The sequence below is a fragment of the Apiospora aurea genome (genome assembly GCF_038362705.1).
Source record: "Apiospora aurea strain CBS 24483 chromosome Unknown utg000006l_segment0_segment0, whole genome shotgun sequence".
Taxonomy (NCBI): Eukaryota; Fungi; Ascomycota; class Sordariomycetes; order Amphisphaeriales; family Apiosporaceae; genus Apiospora; species Apiospora aurea.
Window position 1 is genome coordinate 2,384,621 of NW_027117393.1, and position 27,804 is coordinate 2,412,424.

Sequence of the window (27,804 nt, forward strand, 5' to 3'; positions counted from 1 at the left end):
GGCAAATTGGAGCTGCTTAATTCTACCATACGGCCGAACATTCTTCGGCTCCGTGTTTAAAGACAAGGCAATGGCCGAAGCAATATATCGTCCGCGGTTCTCCGTCTGGGCAGCCGCATTGGCAATCTTGGCCCTCTCGGCGCCGTGGACTCTGGATCATCTCATCACGATTTATGCCACCACCAACCCGACGACATGGTGCCACCATCCCAAGTCATTTGTCGCGAACCTATTCCACGATTCCTCCCCCAACAGCAGCAGCGGCAAGCAAGAAGAGAATCCAATGACAGCCCCCTTCGTCTGCGACCCTAATCACACCTACACCACAACCATCATCTCCCTCGACCCCCTCCTCCTCTACCTCCCCACCTTCCTCGCCCCCGCCGAATCCGCCGCCCTCCTCGCCGCCGGCGCCCCCGCCTTCGCGCCCAGCCACGTCTACAAGCACGGCCGCCGCCTGGGCACGCCCGACCGCACCTCGCAGTCCGCCGGCCTCGCGCGCGACGACCCCGCCGTCCGCTGCGTCCTGGCCCGGGCCCAGTCCCTGCTGGGCCCGGCCCTGTTCGACCCGGCCCGCGACGACATCGGCCCGCCCCAGCTCGTGCGCTACGCGGGCGCGGGCCAGCGCTTCAACGTGCACCACGACTGGTACGACCGCGCCCAGCCCCCCGCGCGCGGCGAGACGGACGCGTGGCGCGGCCGCGGCTGGAACCGCGTCGCGAGCTTCTTCGCCATCCTCGAGGACGAGTGCGAGGGCGGGGAGACGTGGTTCCCGCACATCGAACCTCCAACTATCCGTTCTTCTCCAGCATCAGAGGGCGAGGGTGGGAAGAAGGCGGTCTGGCGGGTTCATGAGGACGGAGGGGTGGCGTTCCGTCCGGTGGCGAGCAACGCTCTGTTCTGGGTCAATCTGCACGCGAACGGGACGGGGGACCGGCGCACGCTGCATGCGGGCCTCCCGGTCGACGATGGGCTGAAGACGGCCATGAACATATGGCCCCGTAAGTACCACAAATGAATGGAAAAGGTGACTGGTTGGGCCGGGTGGAGTGAGTAGGTAGGTATATAGGCGGCAGCAGAGAAGCAGACGTTTAGTTGATTTGCTCAAATTCAATATTAAGCTGGGTTTGCGTAATGCAGTGTATGATATGATGATGCCAAGTAACAGCCATTGTGTTACATAAATATAAAAGCAACCCGGTAGAAGTAGCCAGTCCCGTCGAACCCGACCCAACTCGAGGATACATCCGACAGAAAATCCCAGAACGCCCGTTCAGATCAAGTAAAGGGGGAGGGTGCGCATATAGCCCCTTGTCCCCATGTGCCATCCATACACACACAATCTGCTCTCAACTCAACCCACGCCCTAGCAGCTAACAACGACGATATACCACCAAGCTAGAACACACTGGTAACGCCGTGCAAAAGACTTTGCTTTTTTTTCCCCGATAACAACAGAAACGAGGTCCGTCATCACAACCGACGGTTCCCTCATGATTTGCCTCTCTACCACCGCCAGATGCCGTAAGCCAATAAGGAAAACAATAAAAGTCGCTAACTGTATATGATGTGACCGCCGGTCGCTGCCTCCTTCTTGATAGCCTGTAAGCCAAAAACCACCCACAAACCCTCTTGCTACGCTCATCTGCAAGGTTCAGGTTATGCCACCTTCTATGAGGGATGCACCACCTCTCATGATTCTTCCAGGTCCGATCTATACGGCCCAGCTTCCCCGACGGGCACGCACCCCCCAGGCGAGGGTGCCGCCATTGTTTTCCAGATCCGGGTGTTGCCGCGCCCACTCGCGGATGTACAACCGGAGGGCAGTCCAGCGGGGCGGCATGTCTGCGCACCTCCGCTCGTCTTCCTCGGGCGAGACCATCTCCTCGTCCCCGCTCGTATCAGCGCTGGACTGGGAGCCGAAGCCGCTCTTGACATTGAGCTGCATCTCGAGCATGAAGCCCTTCTCGATCTTCTTGCCGTCGTCGCGACGCAGCTCGCTGATATCGATGCCGGTAATCTTGCCAAGCTCCTCGTCATACGCCCGCGCTGCCGCAGGGTACCCCAAGCTAAGGTAGTTGTACACCTGCGTCACGAACGCATCGTCGAACTCGGCCGCTATCCGGTCTTCCCGCTCCTTGCGGGCCATCTCCTTTGCATGCGCTCGTCGAGCCCCGCGACCATGTGCAAGCCACCGTGCTTCGACGACCTCTTGGTCGGCGAGGCGGGGGGGTTGTTACCGCCCAGTGACAACGATTCGGTGAAAGCGGCCGCGAACGGATCATGTAGTGTTGCCGGCTCGCTAGGGGTAGCGAGAAGATCCGGACCTTGTTGAAGGGCGCTGGTTACTTCGTTGACTTGGGCCACGCAATAGCCACGCCACAGACCGGTCTCCCCCGAGGTGTCTCGAATCTTTTCTTCGGGGCGGGAATCCCCTTGCATCGGCCAAGGGTGATCAGGCTCCAGCCGCGTGGCCTTGGGACTTGGGCACATGCGGAACTTGAGATGAGACCCTAGCATGGGCGGTGCAGCAGCATTCCGCATCTCCCGAAAATGGCTGTCATCCTTCTCGTTATCATCGTTGCCAAACGCAGCAAAGGGGTTCCCAAAAGGCCCCTTGCGGAAGCCTGGTACCTCGGGCTGTGCAGAAGGCCCTGCAGCAGGGGGCAGCGGTTTGCCGACGACATGAGAGGTCGCGGGGCTGTCTGAATTTGGGGGGTGCTGGTCGAGCGATTCTGGCGTCGGGCCACCGGTCGTCCACAGAGGGTCTTCAGGCGGAAGATCCATATCGTCCGAAAGCGTATCTACGCTCATGTCGCTGCCGAATCGGAAATGAGGATGCTTTTCGGCATATTGTCTCATCTCCTTCACGGCCCATGGCAGGTCAGTCGACTTTCGTCGAATGAGTTTAGATGTGCCATGCCTCAATGGCTCCTCTTCCGAATCGGAATAGTGGAATTCCTCCGAGTTGTCTCTCACGTAGAAGTGCTCTACACCGAGTGCTGGGACACCATTCGGGAAGGCGGATAAGGCGGATTCGAGTTCGCGCTGTCTGTGCGCTTCACTCGCAGCTACAGCAAGCAAGTAACCCGAGACGTCCTCATCCAATGACTCCCTACGGTTCTTCTCGTTGGTGTCCCTCTGCTCCCACTGATCAACTTTCACTTCGTGGACGGGTGCTCCGAGGGTCAGATTATCAACGTCGCGAGTATCGTCATTGCTCCCTTCTGATGAGTTGTCCGACTCTGATGACGCAATGGTGTCCAGCTCCAGGTGGAAAGAAGTCTTGGGAGTGCTCCGCCTTGTATTGGGATGGGGCTTCATGGAGCCTTGCCTCCTGGGAGTCAGGTACCGGTGGGCCTCCCCCTCCTCCTCGTCTTCTGTCAGAGTTGTTGTGTCCTCATGCCGGGCGTTGGCGGGAGGAGGCCTGTTCTTCTTCAGTTTCGGGGCGTAGATGTGGTTTGTGCCGGGCGTAATGTCGGTCTTGTCGGTGTGTTTGGTGGCGGGACCCTGCTGGCCAGCCCGCCTTTCCCGTCTGGATGTCTCAATCAATTGAGGGGTAAACCTCCTCTGGGGTTTTCTTTCTTGCGGTTCTATCGTTTCGACGAATTCCACATGCGGCGCATACGACGAGGTAGGCGACGGGTCTGGGGTCAGTTCTGCCGTAGGACCATGCGGGTTCTTGTTCACACGGTATGAATCAAACGTCGTCTCGATGGGCACGGGAGCGAAGCGCCGCCTGGCCTGTGCCGGCGGGGCGTCGGCCATGGGGATGTCGTCCACCTGAACGGAGGCATCTTTGGTGGTTCTGAGCGCTTCTTTCTCTGCTTGCGGTGCTTGGGACGAAGAATGATCTTGTGCCTTGTCGTCGGTCGGAAACGAATCCTTGGTCGGAGACGACGACGACTTTACCGACTCCTCGACCAGTTGTGGTGCGAAGCGACGGCGGGGTTTGGCTGCAGGAGCATCGGGCATGGTTTCGTCATCGCCGGCAGCCATGATGTAGTGCTTGTGGTACGGATAAGCGAGAGCGGGAAGGTAACGAGGACTGGACTGAGGTCGGCGGGAAAGGGTGCAACCTGCGAAGCAAGCAACAAGCAGCGGCGGGTTTCAAGCAAGCAAAGCAAGCAACTTTTGGTCTAAAAACACACAGCGTCTATGGAATATCGTGAAAGACAAAAAGAAGGATTAGGGAACCAGGAAAGTCCAGAGCTTCTGCCATGGCCCAGAATCGGCAACTCCTCTCTCTCTGCCCCCCGTACTAGCCCCGTGACGCGAGTGCTTGGCTGGGAATCGAAACGACGCACCGCTACTTACCTGCTGTAGCTGTGCGGTCTTGCTTCGGGTAGTGGGGTTGTTCACGATGCTGGGACCCAGCCGCGGCTGCTATGGACCCAATGGGCTTTGTGCAAATCCAAGCCAGGGGCGCCGTAGTATTGGGCTGACTTGTTAATTACTGGGGCCCCTGCAAGATGCCAAAAAAAAGGGAAAGATATGGCTGCTTGATTTGCTGCTTGCTTTGCTGCTGCTGCGCTGCTGCTGATGCTGCTACCACCACATTATTACCACCTTTGCTGGGGGGGCTGCCTACTACTACGGGCCCCGGCTGCGCTTTAGACGGCTTCCAGGTTATTACTTCTTAAGCCCCCCGGCTTGCGGGTTCTATTCTCGTCGGAAGGAGATTCGAAGCATGACGAGTTCAAGTGGGCTAGCCTATGCGAGCGCAAAGCAAACCGCCCCTCGCAGCGCCGCGAACTGTTTTTTTGCTTCTTCGTCTAAATCTTGTCGTGCTTGGAATGACAGACAATTCGTTGGCTTCTCAACAGAAAACGATCCGACCTTTTGACTGGCGCACACATCAGAGCAAGATAAGCAGCCAATAGCACAGAGGAAAGTATGCTGCATGCACCACGCACTGCACCCTCGCTGCGCCGTGGGTGGCCAATAGTAGGCTCCTAGTTTAGCTACAGAGGTAGTTCGTCGCTACATGCGTTAGTTGGCGCAAAACCCTCCAACGGGCCTATCTCGTTACCTAAGATACCTAAGATACCGCCCGTGCTGTAACCCGCCGCGCAGGTTAGTCGCTCGCTGGACCAGCCGTAACATGGTTCTTCTTCAGCAATCGTCCGTCCCCCCAAAAGATAAGCTTGATTGGTAGAGGGACAGAGGCCGGGCAGTCCAAGTTCTCCAAGTTGTGCTGCTCCAACAGGCCTGTCTTACCCCGGACGGCTGCCACATCTGTCTATCTGTCTCCGACTCTTCGCCAGGGTACATACATGAAAGCGAGATCGCAGCTTTAGCATCTACATAGTTCGCCCAAGGTCTGACATCATCTGGTACAATTTCCATGTCCCTGCCTCCCGGGTCGCTGGCCCCAACCGAGTCACGGGCGAGTCCTGACCCCTGACACGAGTCGCATTGAGCGAGACGATGCGTGAAGGAAGTGAAACTATGGCAGAGGCGGGCTGGGACCGTTATCGAAATCTCTCTAACTTAACACAAACCGTAGCAACGGCTTCGCTTCTGGGTTCTGGAATCCGAACAGACGCCCGGTATGCACATACGCATAGATAACACATGAAGTGTGCACCGGTTTTGGATCGTGCTTCTCGTGGTGCATCGTATTCACCCTGTTTTTCCCGAGGGTGTCTGCCTCTCAGCCTCCCGCCTGGAGCCGCCTGTCCATTTATTGCTAATAGCGCGGATGGAGCTCTGGACAACCCCACGAGCCACATCCCACGATCCCACATGATCGTTGCAGGTGCTTACTTGGCAGTGCTGCATGGTGATCTTTGTGGTTCTAAGGAGTCTAGACGTTTTTTTCGTAAGAACTAGACACGACGGACGGCCCCGACTTAGGAATGGACTGGGCAGACCATACACCATGACCTGGTGCTATGATGCGCCAATCCTACGTCGAGATGATGTCCTGCCGTCTGAAAGAGATAAGAGAAGTAAAAAAGCAAGGGCATAAAAGAACACACCGTTCTCTGCTTGCGCCTGTGCCTGTGCCTGTGCCTGTGCCTGTGCCTGTGCCGATGTGCATTTCCCGGGGCTCCGGGTACCTGAGTTTTAGCTGTGGTGCGAGTCAGTCTAACCCAACCCAAAAGGGGACCCCGAGAAACGAGAGAGTCCCAATCTGCGTAGCAAGATGGCACCGGCCAAATGCAATCTCCACTAGTCTGTTGATTGGGCAGGAATGGAGATGCGGCTAGACAATGCGAAAATATCAATGGTATGGAAAATGGGCGACCCGGCGATGGAATTGATGGGCAGCGGCGGCTCAAGGATTGGAGCATCAATCAATCAATCAATGGAACCCCGTCATCGGCTGTACCTTCTCTCCTAGTGTCTCCTTATGCTGGGCCCTATCTTGTAGGCCGTCTAGTAGGCCGTCAAGCCGTCTACTGTCCATAGTAGTCTAGGTTAGCCCTCTCCCTCTCGTACTGTATCTGTCGCTCCCTCGCCCGCCCGCGGCTTCATGTTCAACGTTCAAGCCACATGGTGGACAGGGATTGGGCTCGTTCCCCTACTCAAGACGCCAGGCCAAGCAGCCAAGCGCCACGCACTTTGGCACTACACGACAACGCCTGCCAACTTTCCACCACTCACTCAACCCCCACCTGCCACCTCCTCCTCCCCCCACCGTGCCCTTTTGTCTAGGCCCGCGAAGGAGTTGAAGGAGTTCAAGGAGCCGCCGCTTTGGACCGCCGGATTCCTTGCGCTTCCCACATTCTTCAGGAGTCCAAGGCAAAAACCAAGCCATGGACTCCCCCGGCTTGATCAAGAGACGAAATCAACGCTTCAGTGGTTGACGCCTGCAGTAGCTTGCTACTTCTACGAGCATGCCATGATGCAGCCCCGTCACATCGATCGAATATATCCCGGGACTGACCGCCTCGCCATCGCAACCCTCACACCGCCATCGCCATCATCCCTCCCCCGTCATGTGTGAAAGTCAAAAATTCCGCCAAGATGTGACAACCAAATCCTAGACTCGCGTGACTGTATCCCACAAGTCGACCCAATCGGATCGGTTTCAGATTTAGTCCCTACACAATCCCGCTCCAAGCCTCCAACATCGTCAAGTGCCCCCCCATTTCCCCGGATCTTCCCCGCGAGAAGGCTAGGTACTATTCATAGCATGGCAGGCGATTCCTGGCAGGTTGCAAATCTGTACTAGCTCTGCCGGGTCTGCTTGTCACTTGTTTTGGTCCAGAAAAGCGCTTTGGGTCACCACCACCATCTCACGAGAGCTTCTCGCCACACCATGCATTTTCTGCATATTTTGGTCGGCTGCCAAGCGCATGAGGGGAAAGTGTTATCCACGATAACGGTCTCACTGCCTGTGGGCACAAGTGGCAACATTCACGGCCAGACTGATGGGACAATCGGCCCGCCCGCCCAGACTCGGTCAAAATTGTCGTAAAATGAGCCCATATCACCTGATGCACCAAGTATACAGATAGAAAAAAAACTGTTCATGTCCGAATATTTTGGAGTCAGATTTGACATTGATTTTCCATTGCATAGGGTTTGTTCGAAACATGACCTACCTACTCTGATACCCAAACAAAGGCCCCGGGAACCACAAAGCAAAAGAGGAGACGCCCAGAGATAAAGAAGAAACAATGTTTATCTTCTTCCTTTGACACTATGCACTGAGGTGAAAGAGCGCATTGTCTCGTGGCCCAGCCTGTTTGATCACCAGCGTTACTTACTTAGACTCTACATATTCCCATCGTAGCTTCCCATGATCCCAGCAGATGGCTCTGATCTAACGAGTAAATCAGATCCAGTCTATTGCCCTTTTCAAGAATTCAACTAGGATAAAAGGAGAGCCGTTTGTTTCGAGAGCAGCCATCATGTCGAACCGCTACATCCGCCAACAAGTCGATATGACCGAGCCTTCGGTCAGGCACGTGCCCGCCGTTGCGTCACAGGGGCAGAGTCCTTGGACCGACATGTTCAGTGGTCTTATTGTCGGTTTCATTGTCGGTCTTGCCATTATGAAATTGACTGCTCTCGCGCTGGTGCTTCTCCGGATGAGTATCCGTCGAGTTTACCGACGTCAAATTTCCCTGGTCTAGGTAAGTTGAAAAGGGGCAAGGAGGACTTTAATTGTGTGGTAAGTAAGGTACATACAGTAGAGCAAATTACGGTGAACATCAATACTTCAATACGTCTAAAGAATCGAAAGACTTTGTGATAGCTGAAGAGTGATGTTTTGTAAATCCTGGCAGATCATTTGTTGGCGTACATGAGTCAACATCAATAAGCACATTCCGTCCTCGAGAACGGTTTTTGTACTAGTTTGGGTATCATAAAAAACGATATCGCTACGAATCCCGAGTCTAGACCTTCATGGTGCTTCAGTTCGTAAATCCATGCGAGAAGGCCAGTCCGGGCATGGTACCCCTTTTTCGTAATGCCATGTCTGCCTGCTTCCACGTTCTGTCTCAAGTCTCTTGCACAATATCAGTCTCATTTTCTTCCAGCCTCTCAAAATTTAAAGGCTGATCACGAAGATTATGGATTTCAGCTCGTTCGATGACTTTGGTTAATGATTGTCACCTTATCATTCGACGACGGACCAGCAGCAGCGTGCACGCCGAGACCCGAGTATAAAGCGCCATACGAATCATATTTACGCTGTTCTAGATTCTCAAATGCAACGCTATCGTTGTTTTTGTTTAGCAATACGTCTATACTAGGGTCTAGGGAAAACCTCGCACCCTCCAGGGTCTTAGACTTGATTGAGTGGACAAATAAGTTTCCCCGTGGGAGATATAGTTAAAACTCATGTCGTGGGCTGAATTCACGAACAAATAGCCTGATACATACCAGATTGCATGGTTCTGTATCATATAACCCTGCTTGGCCGGCGAAGGCAGTGATAACCCTGAATGCAGTCACCCAGTGGTCTTGAGCTTCGCTGGTTGTTCCGTCTCTAGATTAACGATTCAAGGATTACTGGAGTAGTAATAACCCAGTCAAGTGCGTTTAATAGTCACCAGGGACGTTTTGGCATAGCTAATGTCTCATTTAGACCTGTGCTTTATTTCTGTAGGACGGTGGGCATGTCGTTACGGTCTAGGAGACGCATGTGCGATACATTTTAATCAGGTGTGCTCAAGGGATATAAATACTTGAGTAAACACTTTGCACCCAAACATGTGAGCTATTAAATAGCTGTAGTTCAAGTATCATGGCAAGAACAGATTGACCCTCTAGCTTCTAAAGCAAGTACCACTACCTGTCTAAGCATGATGAAATTAACCCAAGTAAATAAGAACAATACTATTCATATAAGATCATAACGGAGCTTATACACATCTCACGTTTAGGTCAACGAACCATTGCTCAGCACTGACGAAGACGAGGTTACTAACTAGCTGGACGTTTCCGGGCCATACGATGAAGGTTCAATATGTTCGCTGTAAAGAATGGTTCACTCACAGTCACCACTATAGCCACAATCATGCACTTCCCCGTGGCCACAAGGATAACTGTCGCCTAACAACGGGGTGGAGTAGTGATGGGTTAGGTTTTCTCTCTGTGGCTAGGAAATTGGAATCTGGACTTTTGTGTGTACTCTCAAATGTATCAATTCTTGATGAGTTTAAATTACAAGAAAAGAGAAGCAGGAACTCAGTATCAGACCACTGTGTCCTTTATGGGGGAGACGATGAAGTAAAGTTGTATTGAGCTTTTGATGAAGGTGGACAGTGTAATAGGCTCATATGCACATACTACTTCTCTTTAATATTTACGTCTTGGAAGAGCCCAGAGTCGGATCTTTGCTATTCATATCTCTCTACATGTATGTCTAGTGGCACACTTTTCATCTACCTTCGGCATCGGGGCGAGCCTGAGTGCAGCGTATTGTGAACTATGTATCCCACTGGGCGCTCAACGCAATGCGTTCCATTGAACAGCTATGCAACTACTTCAAGCTTCAAGTATGAGAGGTAAATCATCAGTTTGGTGTAACGATCACGATTCAAGATAATTGCCAAAGTCTGGGGCGAAGTGCAAGCCGATTTGCAAGGATATCGTGGTAGACAGAATGACTCAGGCATTATACGTATTCAAGATATATATAGGCTTTGGCCCTATGTTTCCTTTGCTTTTCCAGGTAATAGTGCCACGTTGGTCCGGAAGGCACGAGCCGAATGTCTTACATGAAGTTTCATCTGCGGAAAGGGGGGTGGAAGTAAGACACTGTTCATGGATCCCACCCCCAAACATATTCTTCCAGGATCGCACTCCGTCTTGGGAAAGGTTCCTTCGGGCTGACAACTAGCAGCTAGGATGCCGAGTGTATTTGGTATGTGTCACGTTTCCTAGGTAGCGTTGGACATTGAGAAGCAGACACATGGGAGGACAGAGGCTGTCTTGGTGGTAGTTCAACATCGAATCCGAAACCACCAGTGAAAAAATGGATCAGCAGCACCAACGTGGATCGACATAAAGGGGGTTTGTCAAGCCTGTACGACAGGTTCGGATCTTAGACAAGTATGAGGTGGCCGAGATCTTCGTTTGCGACACCGACTTGCTGGAAAGTTCAGAGCGGGTGGCGGATGGTCCAATGACACTGCATCCAGCTATCTTCCTCGTCGAGCCTGCTGCATAAAGCATCGCGATAGGAAACGGCAGTGAACTGCAGCTTATCGCGCTAGAGGGGCGTAAATATCCCCAAGTAAGAGCCGTTAGCTGCTCGCCCTCAGCAGCAGGAACTTCCGACTGCCAGCTGCGCCTTTCGCGATAGAGTTAGTGCATGACTTTTGTTGGGGTGCGACGAAGGATCACGGCGATCAGCCTTGGATCAGAACCCGCGTGGACACAGTTCTGTCGTTGTCTTTCAGGGCTGGCGATCAGTCAGCTCCTGCTGACGGCCAGCGCAGCTGACCGAGAGACACCGGTTGAGCAACGGTAGGAACCCTACCGCAGGGAAGACCGCTGGCGCGACGCGATCCATGTGAAGTAATGTTTCCCAACTCGGGACTCAGAAAAGTGAATCTTCCAAGTTAGGTAGACTAGGCACCTTGTCGCTCGACGGACATGCGCCTCACGGACAACATCTAACCTTATCTAGTCGTAGTAATGCAGCGAGTCTTGTCACCGTCCTCGTCGCAACCCGTAATCTTGGATCACACCAGGCTAATGCGATAACGTCCCGCCATCTGACATCCTTCTGATAGACCGAAGCGCCTCTAGGAGACGATTTTCTTTCCTTCTCTCAGTCGCCGATCTAGCCGAGATGAGACGCCAGGGTACGTCGACTACGAACCCTGGTCTTAGATGACAATAAAGGTGACTGACTACATGCGGTACACACGCCAGCCTACATGCATGCAGACCAATCTCTATGCGATGCTATGGGTTGATTAGAGAAATAGCCCTGGTGGTTTGCTCATTCCGTTGGGGGCGGTGGACATGCGGGAACCTGTCCAGGGTCTTCCTCTCTTTACAAACGAAGAAGCTCACCATTTCCCATAAAACAGAGGCTTTTTTCCCCTCCAGAGAGCCCGATTACAATAGGCCGTCAGTGATGTATGTAGGCTCACGACGTGTATCGCTCGTTGTGGTGTGTTGTGCTAGATGGGTGATGGGGGGTATGGGTGACCGACCAATGCAACCCCCAAACTGCCTGTCAGGTGGAGATTCTTCCTTTCCCGTCGTTACATTGAGTCCGCATGCACATACACCGGCTGGCTAGGGGGTAAGATGTTGCGCGCGCTGGTTCTTCTGGCTACACGATTTGACGATCTAGTAAGCCGCTGACATTGTGAGCACAGAAGGAGATACCATCTATGCTATCTCACCTCATCAATCCAACCTGACCTCTCCAAAGTCCTGCGCTAACGGGCACAACCACGTCGTTGCGACGAGAGTGAAGGCTAGCTTGCCTTGCCATTCGTTATCACCTGGCACATGATCTTGAAATGAACCATATGCAGGCCGGCAGGACGAATCCCAATTGGGCAACCCAGACATGCCGGAGGGACCTACCTTTGGTGAATTTGACAAACGCCCCCGGGCTTATCGTATGCGCCGATGGGAGCATATAGCTATGTACTGTGTTGTGATGGACAGACTGGCAGGGGTGGCGGGCAGGAATGTGGGCTCCTACAGCCGCCACCGCTGAAGATAGGCGCTGCTGCCCTGTGGCTTTTGCATATCAAACTGCAGCGTTGGCGTCCGGCTCACGAGCCTGTGCGACACTGCAACTGCAATATGCAGCACACAAGTATTGGGAATGAAGGACCCCGTCTTGGATGAGACCATGGCGGACGGATACCAAATGCAGCATGAGAGCATCTCGATGGCATGGGTATCAGGCCTCGAGGTTGGCAGTGAGAAAGACCGAAGCGCTGTTTGCATGATGGGGCCTGCGATCCTCTCACGACTATATTGCCGCAATACCGTCTCCCTGCATTGGTCTACCTGGCCTGGAGAGAGAATGGAAATCGAAATTGAGCGATCGCTCTTAGTGCACAGACTGCAGTAGGCTAGCAGCTAGTTCATACATACATACATGCACCTCTAGGCCTCCATAGGCCGACAGGGACATAGGCTCGATGGGGACGCAATGACGTCGATCCTGTGCCGGCAAGGGGACCACACGCACGTATGGAGTATGTGTAATATCTCTCTGCATCGCTCAGGCAGCCCGCAGCACGGGAGGTCGTAGCATTAGGTAATGTCAAGGTCTGCAGCTGGAGTCAAAGGACCGATGATCGTGGGCAGATGTGAGGGATCCTTCGTGATGAAACCCCTTGGAATTGTTGGCGAGTCCATCGGGCGTAGTGAATGCCACAGGATGTGTTTGCGCGCGTGGAGGTAAGGCGGTCAAAGATTCCTGATGAAGACAGACTTTCAAGGGGGAGAGGGGGGAGGGGGCGCGTCTCTGAACAGACGAATGAACAGGGGACCTGCCGGCTGCGCTGGCCCATTGGGCTGGGATGCGATCCGAACAGGTCCAGAGTGCAAACTAGCAATTCGACGCTGTCTGTTAGCAGGTTCTGCTACGCTGCCAATGCTGTGTCGTTCTCCCAACCCCTAAAGGCTACAAGAGTTGAGTGCTAGGTTAAGGACACAATCAAGCATGGGATCGAACGGCAGACAGCCGGATTGGGACCACTCTACCCTTCGTTAGCGACGGGACCTTTGGAGTAGAGCAGTGGCGGTACCGACGGCCACATCGGTTTTCTACAGGCTAAGAGCCTAACGCTCCAACGGCGTCCTCACCTCTGGGCAGTCTGGATGCGACTCTAGCTAATGAGGCAGTTGGCTTTCCTGTCGGCGAGGCGGTCCAGACGGCCGGCCTATGACCCCAGATAAAACGTGCCGTCCGACCAAGAAAAACCCGTCCATTATTCGAACCAACGATGCGCCATACAGTACACGTTGTTCGTGTGTGAGTAACAGGTCCAATGCTCCTCCATCCCTACATGTATGTGTGAGTGTACTTGCCCAATGGGTAATCTGTCGTTTCTTTTGTGTCTGTTCACGGCACCGACCAACCGACCTGAGATGCCCTCGTCCCTGTAGAGCCACCCATCACCGAAATCGAAAACCCACATGTTGTTTCGACCCCCGTCGGGCCCCCAGGCCAGGCTGGCCCCTGTCTGGCCCCTGTCTTCACGAGGGGACGTTTCTTTTTCCCCTGGGACAGCCCCCCATAATTGGGGTACGTAACCGACTGCTAGCCAGATGCGCAACCGGGATAGATCCCAAATCCCGGTTAGATGATGAAATCTCTGTGGGAAGATTGGGAGGGAATAATAAAGTGACAGACGGAGACACGGCATGTTGTGCGACATGCTGCGATACGGCGCATAACCAGCAGCTGAGGTACCTGGGCGTCGGAGAGGGACGGGCCTACATAAATTTAGGCGACTTTGCATCTCATGATGCTCGCTGTACATTTGGGCAATGTACTGGACTGCAACTGGACTCTTCCAACCGTCCCAACCTTCAGTAACAAAAGGCCTACAAAGCTACCACTAGCTGCTGTGCTACCGGCCAGGTTCTTGCGGTTCCCTGTTCAATGTTTTCCAACATTTCGCCAGTGGGTAACAGACGAACGAACAGTACGCAGCAGTACAGTAGGTACCGACAGCCGGTAATCAATCAATCCATCGTCCTTTTTCTGGGGACGACTGTGCGAAAGGCCGCTCCCGTTCCATGCATCAGAATCTTTCCACCTTTTTCTCTACCTCCTGGCATTTGTGTTTGATGAGAAGGAACATTAAGCCCGGTACATGCTATCTGCACACACATACATATGCAGATGCGTACTGCCTGAGGTCCAGCCCCATTCTACAAGTCTACGTCGATACCATTCCCTCAATACCTACTTACTTTACATCACGTACAGTGCTCACCTCCACTGTCCATACCTCCATTTTTCCCTCCCTCGGAATCCTCCATCCACCTGCTTCTTTTCTATCTTTATATTTGGCTTTCGCGCATGAAAGAGAAGGACGTCCCGTATGGTTAAATCAGGACAAGTCGGTTAGTGCCTACACACACGTGCACCTAAAAAAAGCCTCCAACGCCTTGGAATACCTTATTACTATTATACGCCTCTTTGAATACCTTACTTAACATTACTTATTCATCCACGACGACCCGGCCAGCCCATATTATCCAAAACCCTAGGTTAGCGGAACTCGCAAGCCTTGACATTAGGTTGGCCAGCAGAACCCAGCATCTGTCCCAATTCCGCCGACCCACCTTGTCGATGTATCGCCGACCAAGGTTGTAGACTGGAGCGTGAAGGTCCAAGCCTGCTGGCCTGGACGGGTTATCCCGACTGCAGCGAATCAATAAATAACAATAAACCGCCCAGCGCATCCAGGATAGGGAAGTTTTAAGACATAAAAAAAAAAAAAACTAGAGTAAGGAGATCTGGAATCCCGCTCTGACTCGAGAGAGCGAAGGAAAGAAAAAGAAAAAAACCACCACTGTCCTTTCCGTCATTCCCTCGCGCGCAAAGGGCCATTATGACAACTCTCCCACCCTATCGCGAGCCCATGCAGGACGACACCGATGCGCTAAACGAGGAACCTTCACCACCAATGTCCAATTCGCCCGCACTCTCTTGCTCGCCTATGCCATGCCTACAGCCGCCCGCCTCGACTTTTACCCCGGTCTCCATGGACAGCGAAAATCTTGCAGCAGGCAACACGAACGGTGGTGACAGCGACAGCAGAGCGTGCTGCGACACGAGCTCGGAAAATTTGGCCGTCGGAGGGTCCCCGAGTACAGCCACAACCCGTTCGGGCAGCATCAATGCCTTGATCCAATCAATAAATCCTGCGGCACAAGCCACAACGGTCAATAAACATGCCAGTAATGAATACGATCTCCTTTCGCCAGGGGACCCTTCGTCGCTTTCTTCGAGTCCACACTTGGATAGCGCAACAAGCCCAGCGTCCGTTGCAAGTGTTGAGGGAAAAGACAAACGAGATTTACCTTCGACGAATGCCAAAGTCACATCAACGAAAGGTAAATCTGCTCGCAGGGACAGCCACGCCAACGCCTCTAATTCAGAACCAAGCTCGACGCGAGCTTCCAAGGCCCCAACAACGACTGGCCCCGTCGTTGAACGCGACCCTTCGCTCCCAGTGCGGAGCTCCCTTTCCATCAAAGACTTTCCCTTGAGCGAAAGCAAAAACGAGCAGAGCCTGCATCACCACCATAACCATAATAACTACCAGCCGCTGCAATCGACACAGCAGTTTGCCCCCATCGTCAAGCCAAAGCTGCTAATACGCACCGCTTCGACCAAGAGCACCTCGCTAGTCCACCCATCCCCCAGCTCGAGGTCTCGTGCCAACTCCTACGCCAGCAACATTGCTCAACTCGAAGCGAAGGCGGAGAAGCTGTCTATGACATCGTCCATCGAGGACGCTATTCGAGATCTCCACGGTGAACTCAAGCGAAGCGATAGTCGACGATCATCTATCTTGGCCGCCAGCGTAGCCTCTTCTGCCGCAGCCCCTATCCTCGACACCATCAATACCGTGCCCATCAGCAGGCAGGTGTCCCACGCGAGCTCGATTGTCGAGACGAACAACGCGGCCCGCCACGGCGGCTACTCTCCTGCGGGCTACGTGATGTCCCCGAATAACTCGTTATTGTCCAACTCAACCACTCGATTTCGTTCTGGGTCTGTTTCGAAGATGGTCACATCGGACGCCGAACCCGCCCCATTGGCTCGAAGTGGCCCGGGCAAGACGTCGATGCGGAGTGTGAGGTCAACGTCGAAACCTCCGGCCTTGACAGGTATTGCGGAGCTGGAACCTACCACGCTCACATCGGCTGCCATGGATGCAGCCGATAAGCTGGAGGAGTTTCCAGAGGAGGAAGCCAATCTGGGAGTTCCGCCACTCGACGACGTGGATCGCACCCCCAATGCGAATGATTATGGATCGTCATCTGTCAACGATTATTGGGATCATGCCTATGCCGAGGCACAGAAGCAGCCTCTTAGAAGCCAGCCGCCGCCGCAGCAGGCAAGGCCGGCTAGTCCATCCGGCTCAACCGGCACTTTCGAGCAAGCAGAACTAGCCTTCGCCGATTTTGACGGCTCTCATTGCCCACCCGATCAAGAAGAAGAAGAAGAAGAGGATGATTTCGCGCCACCTCTGAACGGCATAGATATGAGTCTTGTGGTACCCGAAGACTCCCCTGGACGGCCAAGGATATCAAGGCCCATAGCCCCTACTGTTCAACCCAAATCATACATGGATCCTGAGACTGGAACGCAGATGATGTACTACCCAGCGCGTGTGCCTCTCATGCTTAATCTTCCGCAGAAGTTGTCGAAAAAACCCAAGGCCAGCGAGCGGAACAAACGGAGGTCTCAAGTGCTGAGCAGTATGCCAGAGGCTACACGCCAGTCTGCTAACTGGCTTCCGGAAGTTGTTCCCGAGCCGCTTCTCGATCCATTGGGTTCCGGATCCACCTCGAATCTTGCTACTCCATCCGTGCATTCCGATCACAATCCGTTATCACCACCTCTGGCCAAGAGCAATCTGGATTTGACGCTCGGATTCCCCGGCGAGTCGAAGGCGCAACCGCGTTCTAATCCCCAAGGAGGCAACGAAGAAGCGCGAAAGTCGCGTCTGTCTATGATGGGCATGTCCGTCATGGACCCATCCGATAAACGCAACACACGAGTGTCGAATTTCGAAGCTCTGCCACCGCAGCTGCGCGCCAGTGCATTCTTCGACTTGCCATCCGAGTCTCCCGCACTGGAACTGAAAGGCGGTTCTGCGTCAGCCACATTAGATGACATCTTGAATGCCTCGGCCAAAGCACCGGTATATGCATTCACAGACCATGCTTTCGCTGGTCCTTTGGGCCACGAAGTCTATGGGACTGAGAAGAAACGCAAATCTCACATGAAGCGCACCAGTTCTGCCACTGTTCTGAATGCCAAAGATGTGAAAGAAGTGAAGGAGGTGAAGGATGTGAAGAAGCGAAGCTCATTTTTCCATCTTCGCACGCCCAGTAAGCTGAGCATCAGCCAAACATCCAACAAGGATACCAAGAAGAACGCTGCTGCAGACGACGATCTGGACCACGAGTCAGATAATGAACGATCCAAACTCTCGGGCTCTGCCGATGGTGAACGTGTCGCGGAAGAGGATGACGAAGACGACGAGGAAGACGAAGAAGAAGACATCAACGAGGAGCTTCTTTACAATGGGCCACCGACTACCCTTCTTGCCGAGCTCCAGATGCGGAAGCACCAAAATAAGATGCGAACGCGACCCATTGCATCGGCGTACCCCAACGGAATGCAGTCTACACTCCTCGAGTTAGATACTGTCGCGGAGACAGAACGACGGAACCGCAAGGGCAAGAAGGTCAACCTGGCATGGGAGACCCCCGGCGATGATGCCGATGAAGATGATGAGGATCTTCCACTTGGTCTTGTGATGGCGAAGAAAAATGGAGTTCACGATGCTCAAGCTGTGATCGCTGAAATGAATCGACCCCTGGGACTGATGGAACGCAGAGAGCAGGAGGAGAACGAGCCCTTGAGCCGCCGCCAAGCCCGACTTCAAGGCCGGAACCTAGGTCCCACGACCCAGCGCAAGACCATGACGTCGCTTGGTGGTGCTCTCGGTATGGGTGGCGGGTATGGTCCTTCTCCTTCCAACTCGCGGCTGGATCTGTCAGCACCTGCGGACGACGAGATTGAGGGCGAGAGCCTGGGTGATCGTATGCGCCGACTGCGTGCCAAAGAAGAAGGCGACGACCTTCTCCCTCGTGCCAGACCTGTCAGCATGGCATTTACCACGGAACTCTTCAGTCAACTCGGAGACACGTTCAGGGATGAAGAGAATGCCGACCCCCGAGATAAGGGCAAGCAGAAAGCTACGGCGTCAGTGGAAGAAGAAGAGACTCTGGGACAGCGCCGCCGGAGGCTGCAAGCTGAGCGCGAAGCCCGCGAGCGTGAAATGGGCGCCGGTGCCCCGCTGAACCCAAATATGCCCCCTCCTGGTATTATACCCAAGCTGGATAAGCGTCACTCTCTCGCCGATGTTCTAGGCAACAGCCATTCCTCTCGCAGAGTCCTGAGTGACCCGAGAATGGAAGCGGAACGCGCCAGGCAGGAGGAGGCCTCTCGCTTCCGGCGGGACCAGGATTCGAAACTGGCTGCCCTCCGCTCGCAAATGCCTCAAAACCTGAGCTCGTCTAATCTGCCTCGCTCTGGTGCCTTTGGTGCCGGGCAATTCAACGACGGCACGGGAGGCACGGGCCTGAAGCGGCACAGCCGTGTACCCAGCTTTGCGGCCCCACAACAAGCACCCGGCATGATGGGCAACAGCTATAACATGGCCGGTTACGGTGCACCAACGGCCGCCTATGACGTGCAGCAGATGCCATTGCAGCTGAACGTGATGCCAATGGGCATGCAGCAGCCTGGACAGCAACACGACATGGTGGATCGCTGGCGACAGAGCATCGTGCCTTGATCACCACATCGAACCCAGCTCTCTTGAACACGAATCCTTTTGGCTGAGCGATCATGGGCGACAATTCACCCTTGGGCCCATTTTGAATGCACAGCTTCCGTTTCCTTTGTATTAGCGCGGCATTGTCTTGGCGTTGTTTGATGATGGATATGCTTTGCGTATTCGTATAACATGGGATGCATATCGCGCTCTCTCTCGTATCTGGTACATACATACTTGCATAGCGACGTGACGGCGGGAGAGGGTTTTGTCTCTTTGAAAGCTCTATTAATAAGTTCACATTGGATATATACGCCAAACAAGTTATATCACTATACACTACATACTGTAATACTGGGCGCGTTGTTGGTTAGAAAACCCTTTATAGAAGGTCCATGGATAGGTACGAAAAAAAACGCTAATGCTTGAGCTGAGATATCACGGCCAAGGGGAGATGATAGAGAGAGGCGGCGGGGAAAACATCCGGAATACATTATTCACAATCATAATATTTGTCTGCTGTCTTCCCAAGCCATCTGTCTGTCCCACCAACCTAGCCCAACGTCTGTCTCATTGCTTGGGTAACTTGGGACTGGCATTAGTAGATCGAAGAGCCTGGCTGTTGGTGATCAGATATGGTTAGCCCGGAGTCTAGGTATGCTGTCAAAGGCACTTCTGCACAGCGCACACATGTTTCACTGCACTTGCATGCCAAGTTGATTGTCAAGTCAAAGCAGTACACCTGTCACTACCTAGTGGCATGACACATAAAAAGAAGCATGTGAACTGGCTTGCGATGGCTCCCCCTCTCTCTCCCCTGTCTCTCTCCCCCGTTCGGCTAATTGCGGGGTTGGAAAGGCCGGCTTACGGAGAAGCAGAAGAAGAATCAATAAGAAGAAAAGGAAGCAGAGACGAATCAGAGGATGCAAGGGAAGAAGGCAAATGAACGCTGGCAAAGGCAGCAAAGGAGGCAAAATCTCCAGATTGGAGATTATATGTGGCATTACATCGGTGGGAGGGTAGGCCTTCTAACAGGCCCTCTCCCCGTGCCGGAATGCAGCTTTCGCATTGAGGAGTCCACGAAGGAGTAGGCAATCTGCTTTTCCTTCCTTACATACAATGTACCTCGCACAAAACACATCCTGCACACAGGCATATCCCGACCGAACACCGATGACTGCCAATCGCAGCAAGGAATTGGCCAGAGGGCGAAAGATGGGGAAGACGCAAGCCAATCGGCTGGTTGATGATGATGGCCGGCTAAAGTTGTCGTCGGGGATGAGCGTCAGCCACTGTTCACTGTCAGCCAGCCAGACAGGCAAGAAGGTCGTTGAGATTGAGGACTTGAGATGACGGTCCGCGGCCTCATCACATTTAATCTGGGCGTTCGCATGTTGACGTGGGATATATGCACTGATGCGCGATCGACCTTGACCTTGACCTTGACCTTGCTCTTGCTCTTGCTTCGACTTCGGCTTCCAGCACCATTTGATTACTTGACAGGTAAATCCATGTAGAGTGGCATTGCCCGAGTGAGGTGAGTCGCACGCGGCAGGCAGACGAGCTTCATTTAATCTCCACTGACAACCGTTGTCCTGCCCCCAACCCCCCCAACGGCCTGTGGTGGCAGGAGAGGACGAGACAAGCCCTGTGGGGTTGTAGGCTGTAAGCTGGTAGGCGAGGGGGGCCTGGACGAGTCTGCCGTTGCCGTATGTACGGCACAGCACTGTAGCAAAGTTCTGTTTTCTTCGCATGTTTGCATAGACATCAGCAGAGTTCACGTATTTCTATAATCCAAAGGTTAACATGAAACTTGCCAAACGGCCGACCCGTCTAACATGCGCATTGCCGTTTCCTTGCTTTTACTAACCCCATTCCCTAATCTGGAAAACGGTCCATATTGAGGCCGGGTGACCACCACCACTACTAGGTTAGGTACTAGGTAGGTGGATATCCAAATTCGTGTTGATATGTAGAGAAAAGTACTATACATTCGGGAGTTGCCGCGGGTCGCCTCCAAGGCCCAGTCCATCAATCAATAGAGCAATCACTACGGCCAAGTAGCAGCCTAGGGATCCTCCTCGGAAGTCGGAAGTCGGAAGTCAGTCAGCAGACTGAAGACGCGGAACAGCCATCATCATGTCCCGCCAGTCAGTCGGTCAGTCAGAAAATCGGAGTAGAAGGGTAGGTAGGCAAGTGTGTACGTAGGCAGGCAGACAAGATGGAGGGAGGAGGGGGGAAGAAAAAGAAGAAGGAGAAGAAGAAGAAGAAGAAGATGATGATGATGATGACAAGTACAACCGCCCCCCACCAAAACCGGGCTGTTTCTGCAGTTCGGTGGGCGTACCCTGCCAGTACTTATTTGCTTGCTTACTTCTTTCTTACTCCGTCTTCACATCAATAATCGAACCTGCATTAAGGTTCCCTCCTCAGCCCCTCCTTGATTGAGTCCTTGTCCTGCTGCTCGCCTACAACTAAAAACCCTCTAACCCTCTAACCCTCAGATCCCCCTCCAGACTAGCGGAGGTGGTCCCGATGCATGTCTTAAGTGGGTGGGCTGCCGCTCATCGCCTATCAACAGAGTTCGTCCATCTTGTCATTTATTAATTCCCTTTGTGACATGACAGCACAATCTGCATGCCTCTTTTTTTATTCCCTCTCCTGCGAGGCAGCAACCTGCAGCTCGACTTAAAAGAGGCAGCAGCAGGTCAAGTCGGTCCGAGGCTTGGGCAAAGCCACCTTTAACTCGCCGTCGCCCGTCCTCTTCGGCTTTAAGGGTCGCTGCTTTCGCACTCATCGGTCGCCGGTTGTTGCTATCGACCACACGCCCCAGACCAGACCCAGTCAACCCGAGAGATACAGAACTCGGCCCAAATCGGCCTTCTCGCATTCCCTCTTTCCCTCTCTGTGGTCTATCTCTCCACGGTGTAACAGAACGGATAACGCGAGCCGGCCTCCCGAAAAAGGGCGGGCCAAAAGGAAACCTTGGTAGAACGGCAGGCTCCTCAGCAATGCGGCATTCTAGGACCCAATTTCTCTGCCAGAATAAGAAACCACTGTTGTTGTCCGCTTCACCCGGCGCCAGCTCAACAACTTTCTTCGCTTCGCATTTCCTTCCTACGCCCGTAGCGGCTTTCTCGTCGAGCGGGGTGGGAAATCCTGGGTGAAAAAGAGATTTCCTGCTTTTCCGCCCGAGGTTACGCAGGCCAGAATCGGAATTCATCCCTCCGTTGTTGCCGGAATTGCGAAGCCTCACTTCATCATAGCCACCACAAAATTACAACACAACCTCTATTGCGCCTGACCTACGGGCGCTGTTTTCCGCAAGGGAGAAACAGATACATATAGCGCACACCAAATCACCCCAACTGGCTGGACCAGGCACAAGAGCAGCAATGTGTCGCATGGTGATCTTTACCGGCTCTTGTATCAAATGCGGTCGCTACTTCACCTGGACCGACCTGACGCAGGAGCTGCCGTGTCTTGAGGCCAAGAACGCGGGCGTGTTTGGGTACTGTCAAAGGGGGGGCGTACACGGACGAGCACCAATTCGACCAGGAGTGCGACGCCTGCGCCGAGGACGAGGACGAGGGCGTCGGCGACGTGGATACGAACTCGTCCGACGGGCGCGCAGGCAAGGACGACAGCCACCGGAAGAAGAAACGCCAAAGGACGAAATGAACGAGGGGAAGACGGCGATGCTTATTTGATTTATTGGTGCCAAATTGAAGATACCCCCGAGAAGAACTCGGCTGCTCATGACGATTTAATGCTATATACTGTACGATACTTTTCTGCCCGATTTCCGGCTCGCGCCACGCAGCAGCTTACGAAAAGGTAGCATTTCCAGCCGTTCGAAGCGTGAGAGCCGCCAGTCGATACTTGCCAATACCAAATTTATGTGATTATATTCTATTACACCAGCCCCGATTCAGGTCACATGCAGTCATCGTACGGAAGGACTTCGTCGCACCGCAGCGTTGTCAACGGCTGCGACATCCAATGACGCGACCATCGCAATTCCATTGCATAGAGGAGAAAGCCTCCGCCGCGGAGAAGCAACCTTTCCCCCGTGCGAGTTTACACGGGGTAAGCGAGGAGGATTGAAGCAACTCACGAGCGACATGGTCCACAACTGAGTGTTTGGTCAGCTTGAGAGCATGTTGCACAACAGCTACCGTACAGCATGTAATGCATACAATACCTACTACTACTACTACCCGTTCACGTATACACCAGCTGCTTGCATCTGAGCCTTACTGTAATAATGATACCCAGTATAACTTCAGATGCGACGATGTATGGAGCCACTCCAGGTGGTTGGCATGGATGCCGGAGTCGATCATTCCCCCCCCATGGGGTGTTCGGAGCGGGTTTCCATTCCCGTCGATGCCGGTCTACTGACAAAGCATCAATAGGAAGCACACTTGGACATTTCGTCACCTTCGCGGCAAAACAACACGCGATCTCAGCACCTTTTCGACAAAGGGCGGGAATTGGCTCAGACGGATGGCGTCCCTCGCTGGCAATTGTATTTGTTTGCTCGCTCTTCAGTCGCCATTGCTGTTTGCTACAGCTGTTAGCGCTACTGGTGACTGGCCACTGGTTTTTCTGTATGGTTATTCGTTCCGCAAGAGAACCAGTAGCGAGTCTGCCTATGTCTGATTCTTGTCAAATCCCAGAGATACTTCCACCTGAGCAATTTGGCAAAAGTCTGAGCTCAGGGTCCTGTCAAATCTCGGTTCCTACACACCCCCCTACAGGTAGTAGATCCTCATCCCTTGGTCACTCACTAGTAGCCACTGCGGGTTGCGTTGCTCGTGACTGGCCCGGCGATCTGGACGAGAAACAAACAATGGGGCATGGTGCCATCGAAGTCCTGGGTTCACGATACGACGTTTCTTGCTTGTACGAGATCGTGCTCGAGTTTTATCTTTTTTTTTTTTTTTGGACGAGATTCCCCATGTACGAGCCCTTGGCGGAGTATCGTCTGTCTAGTTTTGCAGCCATCAATGGCATAGCCACGATCAATGCCGTTTATTATAGGACTGCATGGTCCGCAATTGAGGACAGCCCTGCGGCCTCTTGGGCCTCTCAAGTTTGGACCGCACTGGCTTGACTCAGCCCAGGAAGCGAGCTGCTATCCATCCCGCTCTTAGCCATGTGCTCCGGGTCCAGAGCCGCATTTCTGTCCACCTGCACCCAGGCACCGAGCTATGTAGTAGCTTGGCAGATGGGGCCGCTGCCAAACGCAGCGACTTGTCATTGTTCAAGCGCTCGCTCGATGCATCACTCGTTGCTTGATATTCATTCCTGCACAGAGCAAGGCCTGAGACAGACTCGTCTTTTGACAAGACTCGCAGTAAGCCTGCCTGGCTTTTCGCTGACTGGAAACCTCAAAAGTTCCTAAAAGACCATTTCAGCGATTTTTCCCGCTCGCTGAATTGACGCAAGTAAGAGGAGCTATTGGCAGGGTTACAGCAGATAGTCCTGGAGGCGATGCCTGATAGGGCAAACCAACCCCGGTCAGAGCGGGCTTTGCGAGATTGCAACTGGCATGGTGCCTGGACCGGGATTGGCGACCTACCTACTTAGGCGACTCGCGAAAGTAACACACCATGGCATCGCCCGAGAGGTGACTTTCTGCTGAGACACTCCGCACACACGCGCTCTCTCTTTTCTTCGTTCTCTTCGTTCTCTTCGTCCCTCCTCTTTTGCTGGCACGCAAGTCTTGGCGGCCATCCGATCATTCAAAGAGTCTCGCATCATCACGGCGACGACAACGACAACAAACGACAATCAGAAAATCGGCAAGGGGAGCAATGGGACCCCGGCAATGCTAGTTGTGGCGTTTCTATGGAGAAGACGGACCGTCTAGGCGACCCGCCACCACCGGGGGCGGCCGGCCAGCAAATGCCATGAGCACGTCGCTGCCGCCGCCTGTGGCCAAACAACCGCAGCCACCCCGTCACCAAACGAGAGAAGTCAGATCCCCGCCGCCAGTAGCAGGGTCGGCGGCAAGAGGAGGAGCGGCGACACAATCGCCGTCGGTCGAGTTCCGCGGCTTCGACTTCTTCGCGAAGCGCGAATTCAATGAATTAAAGACGGCCTCGGAGGCCTACTTTTGCCCCAGCGGCCGCTGCCTCTTCCAGGGCATCGAAACGACTGTCCCGGGCACTGGGCCCGGCGTCGTGGCTGCGCGACCCGACGCCGCCCGAAGCACCGCCCGAGGGCTTGCCTCCCGCGGAGGGGCGGTTCCCCATCCCCATGGGCGGCAAGAATGAACTGCCGTCCTTGACGCACGCGTCCGATACGTGGAGTAGAAAGTCAACGACCAGATTTTGTGGGCTGCGGAGGTCGAGGTTCTGGATGATTATCGGCCTCCTGATCGGCCTGGTCATTGTCGTCGTCGCTGTCGGCGTCGGCGTTGGGGTGGGGAAGAACGCGTCTGGGTCAGCATCGGACGCCGCCGGGGCCGTATCAAGCGGGCCGTCGTCGACCTCATCCCACCCCACGTCGACAGCTACCACCACGGCGACGGCCACGGTCAGCCCAACATCGACATCGACCACGACCTCGACCAACCCGGCTGCCACGGCAGGCAAACTCGACTGCCCCGCGGCCAACGGGACGGAGTACATGGTTCCCGGTTCCAACAAGAGCTTTCTCCGCGTCTGCGGCGTCGACTACACCGGAGCCAGCGGGGGGCGTCGATCTGAAGCAGGTCACGACGCAGAGCATGCTGGACTGCATGACCAACTGCGCGGGCACGTACGGGTGCACCGGCTGCGGCTGGGGCTATATGGAGGGCGACACGGGCTACGAGCACCGGTGTTGGCTGAAGAGCAAGCTTATGAAGTCTCACGAAACCGATATCAACTGGTCCTTTGCTGTTTTGCTTTGAAAAGTATTACTACCCTTATTATTTATTAATATATAACGTGGTTTACCACTACGCGACGCATATTATTTAGCGACACACCTTTTCTACTTCTCGACCTTTTTATATAAATTAATTTAATTATAACGCTTAAAATTAATTAAAACTACTCGCTATTTAATTCCTCGCTTAATTCTATATCTTTTTTATATATTCGCGTATTATAACCTGTTTTACTATAAATATTATAGCGCCTTTTACCGGTTACCTTTCGTTTCGACGAACCCCTATTTTTATTTTTATTAAGCGCTAAACGCTTCTTTTTTACCTTTTCGTCCTATAGTTACTAAAATTCCTTAATAGTAAAAAGTTTTTTTAAATTAAACTCGTAATTTTTTAACTTTTTAACGCTTAAAAAATATTAAATTAGCCTCTTTTAATATATATATTTTATTGCGTATAAAGGTTATTTTATAAGTTATTTTAATTATACCCTTCGCTATTTAGTTTACCGTATTTAAAATCGGCGTCGGAGAGCTTCTTTAATAAATAAATACCTTCTTTTTAATATAAATAGAGTATTTAATTATTTATTAAGGGTTAAACGGCGTTTAAGGGTTATAAGTATTAACCGTCTCTAAACGGAATAGATTAAATATAAGCGTCCGGAGACGTATATCTAGTTTATTAATTACCTCGTTAAGATTATAAGGTATTAAGTTAAATACGTTAAATTTAAATTTAATATTAATTTCCGTAAAAATAATAAAATATATAGCTTTAAAAGCGATAAAGAACTCGAACTTAGTAATATAATTTATAAAAGCCTTAATAAATAGCTTAATTTTTTTCGAATAAGTACGCTTTAAAAACGAATAAAATACTATATCGAAAAGTTAAAGTAAATACGATAAATAGGGAGGTATATTAATAGTAATAATATTGTTATTTTAATAGTATACTTTAAATTCGGTTAAAATATAGCTCTCGTGGCCGTCGAAAATTAAAAGGCGGTAGCGACCTTTCGTTTACGATTTAATATGTTTATTAAAGTATTTAATTTAATTTAAGCCTATTTCGTTATTAGTTTAATTATTAAAAGTTAATTTAATTATTTAATCGCTTAGTAAATTAATTTCGCGGGACTAGTTCGCGAGGTAATATTAATTTTAAATAATTACAAACGGTGGAATATATTAACCTTATAAATTAATATATTTAATCGCCGTTGCCTATTCCCGATTATTAAGTTAAACCGATTTCGTTTTTTTATACCGCTTAACGCGTATTACGATAAATATTAGCCCGATTATATTTATTATAAAGCCGGTTTTATCGAAATTTTAAATATTTTTATCGACTATTTTATATTTCGTTTTTATATTCGTAATTAATATAAATTAAATAAAAATAACTTTAAAATTCTTATAAAAGGCCTTTTAATAATCGTACCGAGGATTTATTTTAGTTTTTAAATCCGGATTATAATCGATAAAGCGCTTAACTTAGTATTTACCGACGTAATCGCCGCTACGTAACGCGGTAAAAAAATTAACTATATTTTCTATATTAATAAAATCGAGAGGTATCCTTCGAATATTTAAATTAATTATATATTTACGAAATACTTCTTTTTTAATTAAATTTATTTTATATTATTTCGGTCGGATTTCGCGTTTTAAAGTTTAGCCGTAAATTCGATAATATAAAATTAATTTAAATATATTATAAGCTTTTACTATTACTTTTTAACTTATTTAATTCGGTCCGTTTTATATCGCTTAAATTATTAAAACTATCCGATCTTTTTAAGATTAATTAAATATTATAATTATAAAAGTATTATATATTAAAGTTTAATTATATTAAAATTAAATTAAAGTGCGTCGCTAAGTAATATACGTCGCGTAGTAATAAACCACGTTATTTCTTTTTAATATA

General features: G+C 51.9%; 8 protein-coding genes across 8 annotated transcripts; 6 read left to right on the top strand and 2 right to left on the bottom strand.

The window, feature by feature from the left end:
- Positions 1-70: 70 nt before the first annotated feature.
- Positions 71-1,018, top strand: PG986_009321 (uncharacterized protein; the record flags this gene model as incomplete). The annotated part of the gene is made up of 1 exon (XM_066845543.1): positions 71-1,018. The coding sequence occupies one exon, from the start codon at positions 71-73 to the stop codon at positions 1,016-1,018; it is 948 nt and encodes a 315-aa protein (XP_066697941.1).
- Positions 1,019-1,714: 696 nt separating this feature from the next.
- Positions 1,715-3,999, bottom strand: PG986_009322 (uncharacterized protein; the record flags this gene model as incomplete). Its single annotated transcript, XM_066845544.1, has 2 exons — positions 1,715-2,152; positions 2,182-3,999. The coding sequence occupies 2 exons, from the start codon at positions 3,997-3,999 to the stop codon at positions 1,715-1,717; spliced, it is 2,256 nt and encodes a 751-aa protein (XP_066697942.1).
- A 2,482-nt stretch (positions 4,000-6,481) lies between these two features.
- Positions 6,482-6,955, top strand: PG986_009323 (uncharacterized protein; the record flags this gene model as incomplete). The annotated part of the gene is made up of 1 exon (XM_066845545.1): positions 6,482-6,955. One exon carries the CDS (start codon positions 6,482-6,484, stop codon positions 6,953-6,955), a length of 474 nt encoding a protein of 157 aa, XP_066697943.1.
- A 910-nt stretch (positions 6,956-7,865) lies between these two features.
- PG986_009324 (uncharacterized protein) lies at positions 7,866-8,090 on the top strand (the record flags this gene model as incomplete). Its single annotated transcript, XM_066845546.1, has 1 exon — positions 7,866-8,090. The coding sequence occupies one exon, from the start codon at positions 7,866-7,868 to the stop codon at positions 8,088-8,090; it is 225 nt and encodes a 74-aa protein (XP_066697944.1).
- A 6,924-nt stretch (positions 8,091-15,014) lies between these two features.
- On the top strand, positions 15,015-19,004 carry PG986_009325 (uncharacterized protein; the record flags this gene model as incomplete). The annotated part of the gene is made up of 2 exons (XM_066845547.1): positions 15,015-15,265; positions 15,536-19,004. 2 exons carry the CDS (start codon positions 15,015-15,017, stop codon positions 19,002-19,004), a joined length of 3,720 nt encoding a protein of 1,239 aa, XP_066697945.1.
- A 1,007-nt stretch (positions 19,005-20,011) lies between these two features.
- PG986_009326 (uncharacterized protein) lies at positions 20,012-20,737 on the bottom strand (the record flags this gene model as incomplete). Its single annotated transcript, XM_066845548.1, has 1 exon — positions 20,012-20,737. The coding sequence occupies one exon, from the start codon at positions 20,735-20,737 to the stop codon at positions 20,012-20,014; it is 726 nt and encodes a 241-aa protein (XP_066697946.1).
- A 1,641-nt stretch (positions 20,738-22,378) lies between these two features.
- Positions 22,379-22,664, top strand: PG986_009327 (uncharacterized protein; the record flags this gene model as incomplete). Its single annotated transcript, XM_066845549.1, has 2 exons — positions 22,379-22,486; positions 22,542-22,664. The coding sequence occupies 2 exons, from the start codon at positions 22,379-22,381 to the stop codon at positions 22,662-22,664; spliced, it is 231 nt and encodes a 76-aa protein (XP_066697947.1).
- Positions 22,665-24,901: 2,237 nt separating this feature from the next.
- PG986_009328 (uncharacterized protein) lies at positions 24,902-25,814 on the top strand (the record flags this gene model as incomplete). The annotated part of the gene is made up of 2 exons (XM_066845550.1): positions 24,902-25,174; positions 25,215-25,814. Coding segments are annotated over 2 exons (873 nt in total), but the record flags the coding sequence as incomplete, so codon positions are not given.
- Between the last annotated feature and the right edge of the window lie 1,990 nt (positions 25,815-27,804).